This window comes from Motacilla alba, chromosome 10 (genome assembly GCF_015832195.1).
Source record: "Motacilla alba alba isolate MOTALB_02 chromosome 10, Motacilla_alba_V1.0_pri, whole genome shotgun sequence".
Lineage (NCBI taxonomy): Eukaryota > Metazoa > Chordata > Aves > Passeriformes > Motacillidae > Motacilla > Motacilla alba.
The window spans coordinates 19,403,707-19,414,940 of NC_052025.1; the positions used below are offsets into that span (position 1 = coordinate 19,403,707).

Consider the following 11,234-nt stretch of genomic DNA (forward strand, 5'->3'; position numbering starts at 1 on the left):
GGGGTCTGAGGGTGCTCAGTCATCCCCTCGGAAATAAAAAAATAAATCAAAAATCAAAATATAATGAAATTAGATACGCAGCTAGATCATCATTATTATGTACTATTACTATCCTCATTATTATCATTATCATTATTGTCATCTTTTTGTTACTTCCTCTTTGTTGAGTTTGCCTTTCTTCCTTCAGGATTTTTCTGAAGGGAATGGAATTTAATCCCCAACCCAGGAAAACTGTTTAGAAGTGTTCCACCACAAATAGTCTGTGTGTTTCCATGAGGTTTTCCCGTGTTTTATTTAAGTGCTCTTGGCTTGACAAAGCAAGTTCAATTTAAACCCGTGCCATTGCTGTCACTACACTGACCACTGTGTCAGCATTTTCATTTCTAAAAGCTGTTTTTCAGGGTTTATAACTCAGCCATTAAACACATCCAGGCTGGGCTGGAGCTGGCTGAGCTCTGGAACCCATTCCCTCTCTCCAAGAGCCGTGTCCTGCACGGGAGGAGAAATTAAATTGCCCAATATTTCTTGTTACTCTCCAATATGACTCTGATCCTAGCTGTAATCCACAAGTGAACTTTAAAACATCCAAGGGAGGTTAAAATCCATCTGGCTGGGCTTTAATAGCAGCAGCGAGGCTGGCTTGGATGGGTCTGGAGCAGTCTGGGGTGGTGGAAGGTTCCCTGCCCTTGGGAAATGAACTTTAAGGTCCTTCCCAAGCCACCTCATCCCTGGGATTCTGTGATATTTATCATTTTATCTCCACATAGAGTTGGTGTTGTATTTAAATTCAGGAAGTGAAAGCAATTTGCTAATTCCCAAAACCAAGTAAATTTTGGAGGGAGAAGCTCCTGTGCTTGGCTTTCTGCTCCTCCTTCTGTATCAGCCCCTGGTCTCTGCTTTCCACTGCCCTCTGTGTTCCAGATCTCCTTTGAAAATGAGATTTTCCTGCAGAGATCATCCCAGTTGTCTCCCCCAGAGAAAAAAAGAGTTTGTGCATCAGTTTTAATAATAGTTCTTGTATATTAGTTCTTAATATTATTTCTTTAATATTAGCTCTTAAAAGTCCCAGGCTGAGGATTTTAAGTGTTTGGTGAGCAGGGTTCTCAGTAGCTGTGTATTTGCAGGAGCTTTCAAGGGTTCTTAGCAATCTCTTAAGAAGCCATCAGGCATTTTCAGTGGTTGTATGCGTTGCCAGCCATGGGAAAATCAGGAATTATCCAACAAGCGTGCCTTCCCTCGGTACTTCAGGCACGCCTGAGCGCTGTCACAGGGCTGGAGCTCAGACTCTCATCCCACTCGGGCTGGGGGCACAGAGGGAGCTGCAGAAGAGCTCACTCAGCCCACGGAGAGGAGGAGGAATGTGCTGGAAGAGGATGCTCCAAGGAAAGCAGCTGTGCTTGGGGATGGTTCTCTAAAAGCTCTTCAGTCTCGAGGATGTTTGACTGCATAAAACTGGAGTCAAGACTCTGGTCAAGGAGGGGACGTGTCACATCTCCTCCTGAGCAGCCTGAGATGTGGCATCAGTTACGTCTCAGCAGCTCGGGAGTCAAGGTGGTTCCAGGTGAGGATTGTGAGCTGACCTGAGGGGGGTTCTGCAGGATTTCAGTGCTCTGGGGGTGCTCTGTGATCGGGTCACCCCTTATCTGAGCCAGGGGGGCACTTGTGGTGCTCAGGGACTGGGTCTGGTGGTGGCAATAGTTGCACTTGATGCTCTTCAAGGTCTTCTCCAGCATGAAGGATTCTGGGATTAGAAGGAAGAATCTGAAACCCAGATCTTGGTGGTACAGCCTAATTTTTGTAGTGGTCTGGGAGAAGCAGCCTCGAGGTGTACCGGGGGGAAAGGTAACACCTTCCCTTTAGGATTGAGGAAAATAAGGATGTAAAAAATGCTTTTTGTTGTTGATGTTATTGCAAGGAGCCTCACCTGGTTGCTGTCAGGTTTTAGGGACCCTAGTGCTGTGATGGTGGTGACTTGGTGACAGCTCCTTGTGCTCAGCCAGGCACGAGGGTCTGTCACGTGCCCAACCCGCTCAGCAGCCCGGATCCTCCTTATTGAGGAATATTTATGGACTCTCAGCCATTCCACGTGGAATGATGCACTTCACAAACTCCTTCTTGGGCAAAACAAGCCGGCCTGTATTTTGATGATTTCGTTCCCTGGAGCTGTTTGGGGTGATTTCTCCGAGCAGAGCCCGTTCCCTCCGATTCCTCTCCCACCTCCATCACCCACCAGGGTGGGGACAGACCATGTCCAGCCTGCTGCTGGTGGGACTGGCAGTGGAGGGAGCAGTGCCTGAGGGTTGGGCCATGAATTAATAATTGCTGTGTGCTGGGGGAGGCCCCTCACTCGAGCTGCAGCCGGGGAAGTTGCCTGGCAGAGCGCTATCAATCACTCAGTGACCAGAACTTCCAGTAATTAGTGTATTTTATGGGCCTGTGCTTCAGTGACTCGGAAGCACATATGCTCCACTCCCAGCTAAACTTAGCCGGAGTAATATTCCGGGATGATTTATCCGCCTGCTGCACTGGGATGTAACCCTATATTAGGTGAAGATTGTGAACTAAGCTGCAATAAAGTGGAAGTTTAGGTACAGTTTGCGCGGGTTGAGACCTCGATGGATCATTGTTGCTCAGCAATTGCTCCTAGGCCGCTGTGGGCAGGGAAATAAATAATCCAGTTCTCCACCCAGGCTGAGGGGTGAGGGGACAATTAAGGGATGACATCAGCTCTGGCTGTTTGGGATGTGTGCTTTATATGTGAGGTTATTTAATGTACAGAACAGAATATATTATATATATTTTTGTGTGGAAGCGAGGCCCTGGTACAGAAGCTGGGGCTGCCCCTGGGTCCCTGGAATGTCCCAGGCCAGGTTGGACAGGGCTTGGAGCAGCCTGGGGTAGTGGAAGATGTCCCTGCTCATGGTGGGATGGATTAGAGGATCTTTAGAAGGTCCCTTCCCACCAAACCATTCCAGGATTCTATCACTGCATTGTTTCCTATTCTTACTCTGTAGTTGTTTCTCCTTTTAAAGAGTCAAAAAATTAGGCAGTTTCCCATGATTTAATGGCCTGTCCTGGCAGATGAGCACTCGCTCCAGCAGAGCTGCAGGAGAGCAGAGGCTGAGCTGCATTTAACTCATTTCTCCCTTTTTGTACCGAATTTAAACCCAGCAGACAGCCAGGCAGGAAGCCTCTCTGCTCAAGCAAGGAATCAAATTAACCCTCCTGGAGCACTTGTGGGGATTTTGCTCCTGACAATTTCCCTGGAAAGCCCCGGCCCACCTTTGTCCCTTCGGAAAAGGAGCTGCCGTTCCCGGTGTCACCTTTGAAGATGCAGCAGTAAAAGCCTGCTAATATCCAGGATTTGTGGCCGGGCAGAAATGTGCAATTTAACCCTGATTGTCTGCAGCCTTGAGCTGGCAGCGCATTTGCTGTAGTTCATATTTAAAAGAAATCAAAGTGAAACTAATTATCTTTAATTAAGGCGAATTAAGCTTTGATTTTTAATATATTTCTTTTTTACGCCGAGACGGAGCTGGAACTCATCTGCTCAAGCCAAGGAATGTCCCAAAGGTTATTAGGGCATTTTTCTGGTGGTGGTAATAACCTTCCCCCCTCCCAGCCCTGGCCACCAACAACAAATCTGTCACTTCATCCGTCTCCGCTGCCGCTCCTGCCCCTCCGCAGGGGTCGCAGATTCCACAAGTTATCAGCTAATGGCCTTATACATTAAAAATTGAAGCTTTCCTCACTCCCAGGCCTTGCAAGGCTTTGTTCTTAAGCCCCAGACACTTTGGAGTGCAGCTGCAAACTATAGGCAGAAGATTAAATTAATTTGTAACTCTTTTTTTTTTTTTCCTTTTTTTTTTTTTTGTCGGGGCCCTGCATTACTAAATCCTGCACATTTAATTGAAACCCTACTTCAAGATGCTTTGTGTTTCTGTTCCTCTTTGTTGTCAGTTTAACCTCAGAAGCACTTTAACTCTGTTAAATTGCTGTTATATCCTTTTGGATTTTTTTTTTTTTTTTAAAAACCCTCCGCAATAAGAGGACAGCAAAATTGATATTAGGAGGAGAAGAAAAATCTCGGAGTAGTTTTTGAGGTATTTAATATTTATTAGGGTCCATACCCTGCAGAGTTTCAGGTGATTTGAAGCCCATCTATCTAGGAATGTATAAATTGGTCTTGGAATGGAATTTCACCTGGGGAATTTGGTGTTATCCAGTAGTTAAGTCTGCTTTTGAAAGTGGCGGAGCGGCGGCTGCTTCTCCAGCAAATGAGGGTTTAACTGCAGTGCACAATCTAAATGCAAAATCCTGGGATGGAAATTTAATTGTGTAAAATGTGCACGAGGTAATTAAGAACAAATTTTAGAACATTTCAGACTATAAAGTCCTCCTTCAGCTCCATCACTGGCGATATTGCCGGCGCTTATTTTCAATTTGCAGTTATGCTGAGAAACATGGAATGTGCCTAAATTAAGAATAAAAGCATCCCGTGCTCTCCAGTGCAACTTTAAATTAAAAAACAACTTGCACAACATCGACAATAATCTAAGTGGGAAACTTTATTGCCTGGCTGTCCTAAAAATATGTTTTGAACTTCCTTCCCTCAGCCACTCTCCAAGCAGGATCCAGACAGAGCTGCTGCTGTCGTTCTGTTCACAACGTGCAGCAGGCAAGGAGGAAGTGATGTCTGAGGGGGGGGTTTCTGATTTCCCTTTGCAGTTCTGAAATGGCAAACTGCATTATTTCAACAAGTGATTTGAATTTTGGGTTGGTTTATCTTCACCTTAAGAGCGTTTGAGAGCAGCTTTTAGTTGCTTTCCAGCCCTGCTTCTGGTGCTCATTCAGAGGTTCTTCCTGAATCAACACTTCATCATTTGAAATTTAGATTTTTTTTTTTTTTAATCAAAAATTTTTGATAGTTTGGTAAAAGTCAGTATACACACACCCACTGCACCTCTGTTATTTCATAATCTGGGATTATTTCTCAGTTTATCAAGTGCTGGTTTGAAATCTGCTGGTGCATTTCACCCATCCAGCCCCTGGCCAAGCCTTGGGGGAGGCTCTTTCTCAGGACACAGCCTCCCTGGGCTGCTTGAATTGCTCTCCTGAGCTACCTCAGTGTTTGAAAAAGTAATTATTTTAAAAAACACACCCACACCCCAAAAAACTCCTCCGTGGAGCTGCTCCGAGGTGAAATGGGGTGAGGAGGAGTTTTCCTGGCATGATTGTTGGTGATTGATCCCCCTCTTGTTTCTGTTTCCACACCATTCTGCCATTGCAGGCCACTGGGCTTTTGAAAATGAAGATTTTACAGTTCTTGTGTTGGAAAAGAGCTCAAGGTGATCAAATCCAGCCGTTGGGAAGGGACCCATGGGGAAATGGGAAGCAGCTCCCTGAATTTCAGGCATTCCCTCCTCGATATCCAGGCATAAAACACTGATCAGTTCCCAAACCCAACTAATTTAAATTGGAATAGTGTATTTCTGTTAAAATGCCTTGAAAGAGTTGCAGGTTCTGGAGTTTCATCCTTTAAATGCAGAGAAGTTCTGGACAGTGTGGTAATTTGGTAGGTTTTGGTTTTCCAGTCCTGCCCTGGGCTTGTCCCTCGTGTTCCTGTGACTTCCTTGAGCCAAACGATAATTTGAAAATCCCTTTAGTGAATCTCTCATCTGTTTGTTGTTTAGGCTATATTTTTTTTTTTTAAATCTTACTTTAAGTGTGACACTTTTTATAAATCTAAATCTACACCCAGAGGTCACTGGTTGGCTGAACTTAAACCGTTTTACTTAGTAAATTTAATTAAGAAAATACAGTGCAACTCATAAGCAAATGAGTTTTTCCTAGTTTTAAACCAAACCACCCTCTCGAGTGCTGATTGCCTCGCTCGACCCCTGGTGATACAGAAACAGGCAAAATTAAAAAGGACATTAAAGCTTCATTAAATCTGAAACACATTTAGTACAGTGACATATCTGCAGGCTATTTCGGGGAAGATTACAGACTCTTTGCTAAGTTTCTTAATTTATAATACCTTGACAATGTTGCAGGGAGGAGATCTGAGCAGATGGATGCAGTGGTGGTGCAGGGGATGCAGAAGTGGCACAGGAGCTGGCCCCATGTGTTTCAGCTCTCAGCTTCACTGAGAAATGTTTCCTTTTGCCATCCCCCACAGAACTTGTTGCTGATGCATTTTGGAGTCTTTCAACACTCATTTATTCACCCTGTATTTGTGTCTGGCTCTTTTCCCCCAATTTTTCTGCTGCCTTGGAGCCCCTGCTGGGCCCGGGCTGGTCAGTGGGAATGGAAGTGCTTGGTTTGGAGTCATCTTGGAGGCAGGGCTTGTTTTTGTTCAATAACATCTGCAGAAAGGTGCTCTGTGCACAGAGCCATCCCTGTCTGCTTGTCCCGTCTGGAGTTTTTCACTGTTCTTCAGTGAAAAATCAGAACTTTGCTTCCGTTCATGGAAAACTGTTGAGCATTGATGGGTTTATTTCTAGGCTGTCACAACAGCACAGCTCCTCAGGATCTCAGGTTTCTGCTTGGGGCAGCAGGGTGGAGCTCCCAAAGGAGGAGAAGGTGGTAAAGGATGGGTTTGGGCGGCCCCACAGCAGAAAGGGAAGGGTCTCTGTTGGACTCTGTAGCAGCATTTTTCAGATCCCACCATGAGAGTGACCCAGGTGGCTTTGCTGACATGGGAATGATCAGGGGATTCCAAAATGGTTTGGGGTGAAAGGGACCTTCAAGATCATCTGGGCAGGGACACTCCCACCGTCCCAGGCTGCTCCAAGCCCTGTCCAGTCTGCCCTTGGACATTCCAGGGATCCAGGGGCAGCCACAGCTGCTCTGGGCACCTGTGCCAGGGCCTGCCCACCCTCCCAGGGAACAATTCCTGCCCAATGTCCATCTAAATCTCCACTTTTCCAGCCTGAAGCCGTTCCCTGTGTGCTGTCCCTCCATCCCTTGTCCCCAGTCCCTCCCCAGTTCTCCTGGAGCCCCTCCAGGCTCTGAGCTCTCCCTGGATCCTTCCCTTCTCCAGGGGAACATTCCCAGCTCTCCCAGCCTGGCTCCAGAGGGGCTCCAGCCCTGGAGCAGCTCCAGGGCCTCCTCTGGACAAGAGTTTTGAAGTCTCAATATTGTGAAAGCTTCATTTAGCAGTAGCCCCCAAAGAAATTGTTTCATCTGTCTCACCCCAGTGAAATTGTTTCATCTGTCTCTGGGCCCCACTCTGGGTTTGTGATGTCTCCCCCAAGGGTCTGGCAGGGATTTGCTGGTTTTGCTGAGGCTCCCAGACCAAAGGCTGAACTCTCAGGGGCTGGAGAACAGCTGGAATTGCAGGAGGGGCCCCATGTCTGCCTGGTTCCCAAACTGCTGAGGCTCAGGGATGTCTGGTGCTCCTTCCCCACCTCACTGCAGCTCTGTCTGTGCCTTGGGCTTGTCCTCAGGAGAGTTTTGTGCTGCCAAAAGGCTGAAATTTCACCTCTGGGGAGCTGCAAGTGATGCCTTGAGAAGGCTGAGCTGGAGCAGAGGCTGGGCAGAGCTACAGAACAAAGCAGGGATTCATCCAAAGCATCTCCTCCATGGATCCACCTTGGGCAGCACCAGAGCCCAGCCAGGGCTGCCCCAAGGTGAACCCAAATGGTCCCAAAATGCACGAGCGCTGCCGGGGTCTCTGCCCTGGCTCAGCTCTGCTCCATTTGCACCTTGCAGGTCATTGTCCCGTTCCAGCTTTAGCCCAGGCACTCCCACCCTGCTTGTTTTCCTCTCTGCAGCCCACGCTGTTTGTGCTCCTGGGCTGAGCTTTGGATCATTTGTCCTTGGTGCCCAGCTGGAGCAGGAATTGTTTTGTGTCCCTGCTCTGTGCAGAGCTCAGCATCCCCTGATGTGAACCCAGCCCCACACACTAAAGCAGCACAGAATGTGAGAAATAGAAAAGCCAAACCTGAGGCATCACAGTCTGGCCAGCCCAGGTGTCCCCAGCCCAGGGGAAGGGCTGGCAGTGCCTTTGCCCTGCTCTGGGTTTGTCCCTTGGTGTGGGTGACACGGTGGCTCAGACCTTCAGCACTGCTGCTCTTGCTCAGGATGGTGGGAATGGAATGAGTTTATCCAGCTGGGAAATCCGTGATTTCTCTGCATCCATAACCTCTGGGCCGGGCCTTCCTCTGGAGTGGATAACAGGAGGATTCTCAAAGGTTGTGTGGGGTGTAGGGAAGCTCTTGGCTCCTCTGTGGCACACCCAGAAAGACAGAATAAACTGCTCTGAATGCCCTGGGTCAGCTCAGGGTGTGCTAGAGGAATTGAAGTGTGGATATCAGGGAAAATTCCTTCATGGAAGGGGTTATCAAGCACTGGCACAGCTGCTGGAGTCACATTCCTGCAGGGATTTAACAGCTCTGTGCATGTGGCACTTGGGGACGTGGTCAGTGGTGGCCTCAAAATGCTGGGGATGATTGGATTTGATCTGAGAGGGCTTTTCCAAAAGATTCCATGATTCTAACCCTGAAAGCCTTGGTCCTTCACTTGAATAGTAGACAAAATAACTCCAAGCAGCTGCATTTTACTGGAGTTGCTTCCAGGGTTTCCCACCCGGTGGGAGAACCTGCCTAGTACAAAGAATTTCTCTTGGAATGTTTATTGGTTATTGCCAGTAGAGTATTTCTAGACAACATCCATAAAAACGTTGATTTGGGGACTGCACTGAAATGCCTGAATTAGCTTCTAAAGCAGCAAGTGCAGTTGATATCCTGGAAAAGTGGATCTGGAGGGAGGATGAGGTTTCTCTGTGGGTGCTGTGGGCTCTCCCCACATCCCACTCAGGTTTGTCACCAACAGGGACACCAAGCTCGGCTCAGTAACCCAGATTTTACCCTGAGCCAGTTACGGGAGGACTTTGGGAGTTGAGAGCTGCCTGCTCATCTCAGATAATTATCAGCACAGGGCAGCGCCTCGGCCTCCCTGCTGAGGCTGAACTGGTTTCATTCCCACTCCCGGGGAACCTGGCCATCCCACGGTGGCACTGAGGGAGACACAAGGGCTGGAGAAACCCAGAAATCCTGGGGAAAATGAGGGGTGATGGTTGTGAGGGGCCCATTCTAAACACAGCTCTTTGTGCCTGCAGAATCCCTTTTTTTTTTTCCATTTCAATTTCTACCATCGTGAGAGTTGAGAATTTTTCTCTCCTGAAGGAAATGTGCCCCAATTTGAGGATCAAAGGGTGGCACTGAGGGGAATCCCCAGAAAAACGAGGGGCGCTGCTTGTGAAGGGCCCATTCTAAACACAGCTCTTTGTGCCTGCAGAATCCCTTTTTTTCTTTTGCTATTTCAGTTTCTACCATCGTGAGAGTTGAGAATTTTTCTCTCCAGAAGGAAATGTGCCCCAATTTGAGGATCAAAGGGTGGCACTGAGGGAAGGGCTGGAGAAACCCAGAAATCCTGAGGGGTGATGGTTGTGAAGGGCCCATTCTAAACACTGACTTTTTTGCCATTTCAATTTCTACTATTGTGAGAGTTGAGAACTTTTCTCTCCTGAAGGAAATGTGCCCAAATGTGGGGATCCAAGGGTGGCACTGAGGGAAATAAAAGGGCTGGAGAAACCCAGAAATCCTGAGGGGTGCTGGTTGTGAAGGGCCCATTCTAAATACAGCTCCTTTTGTCTGCAGAGTGCCTTTTTTGCCATTTTCTCAGTTTCTCCTGAGAGTTGAGAATTTTTCTCTCCAGAAGGAAATGTGCCCAAATGTGGGGATCAAAGGGTGGCACTGAGGGAAGGGCTGGAGAAATCCAGAAATCCTGAGGGTGATGGTTGTGAGGGGCCCATTCTAAACACAGCTCTTTGTGTCTGCAGAATCCTTTTTTTGCCATTTCCCCAATTCCTACTATAGTGAGAGTTGAGAATTTTTCTCTCCAGAAGGAAATGTGCCCAAATTCGGGGATCAAAGGGTGGCACTGAGGGGAATCCCCAGAAAAACGAGGGGTGCTGCTTGTGAGGGGCCCATTCTAAACACAGCTCTTTGTGCCTGCAGAATCCCTTTTCTGCCATTTCCCCAATTCCTACCATCGTGAGAGTTGAGTACTTTTCTCACTTGAAGGAAATGTGCCCTCCATGCAAATCTCTATAACTAGACAAATATTATTTCCTTTCCCAGCTTGCTCTTGGGAGGTTTCCATATCCTCAGGTAAGATTGTTCATTACTGCTGTTTGCCACTGTGACATTCATTCCTATGTATGAAGGTGCAGAGAGCAATTGTGAACATTTGAGCCACATACAAATAAATCTGTCCTGTTAAATTGAAAAGTGGGAGCTGGAAGGAGTCATTTAGAAGTCTCTATTGATTTTTTTTTTTTTTTTTTTGCCCCCCTCTTTTTCTCGTCTCCAAACTCTGTTTTCTTTCCCTGGAGACAATGAAAATTATGATGATGTTAATCTTGTGAATTTTGTTGGGAGATTAAAAAAAAATAATCCGGTCTTTACCACGGTTTTTTTTGAAGCAGGAAGGTGTATCTGCTCCTTTCCTTATAATTTAATTTTTGATTCCAATTTTGAATAATGGTATGATGGGCTAAAATCTCCTCAAAAATAGAATGTGAATGGAATATTTAAGAGAGCTTCAGAGTCTTCTTTGAAGAGAACCTAATATTAGTATTTGATGTAAATACTGGTATTTTCTACATTTCCACCTGAAGCTGCTGGTTCAACTCTCTCCATCTCTGGTGGCTGTGGTTGGGTGGATGCTGAGCTCTGCATCACCACGGAATATTTTACTTTTCACACTTAAAAACCCCGTGAAGCTCTGAACAAAACAAACCCAGAACTGGCTTTGGCGATTACTTGAAATTCTCATCTCGAGATGGATGTTAGAATTCACAGGAACAAACTGTTCAGCAGTTCCTCCAATTATTCTTTCCGGGGAGAGGGGGGAAAAAAAGTGAAGTGTCCAGGGACAAAAATGAATTATTTGAATGTGGTTTTTTATGTTTTCGTGTGTTTTATGTAGACTGTTCTCTGCATCTTGGTCTCTACAGCTCGCAGTGCCTGGAGGCATGTCTGATTTAAAGGTGGTGTTGGTCTGTGCTCTTTAAGCATCTATTAACTTGCTATTATTATGCAAATAACTGTTGTAATACACATACTAATTTATGCATGGTTAGATTATGCAGATGCCTCACAAACATGGTTATTGAATAATAGGCTGGGACTCATTCCCTCTCCCATTTTTAGAAGCTGTTTTAA

At 46.6% G+C, this 11,234-nt stretch overlaps 1 protein-coding gene across 1 annotated transcript in view; it reads left to right on the forward strand.

The window, feature by feature from the left end:
• Positions 1 to 11,234, forward strand: part of MAP2K5 (mitogen-activated protein kinase kinase 5) — a 121,329-nt gene that overhangs the window by 63,444 nt on the left and 46,651 nt on the right. The window contains exon 17 of the mRNA XM_038146766.1: positions 10,149 to 10,178. Within this exon, the coding sequence (XP_038002694.1) occupies positions 10,149 to 10,178 (30 nt within the window). The remainder of the gene's footprint in view (positions 1 to 10,148; positions 10,179 to 11,234) is intronic.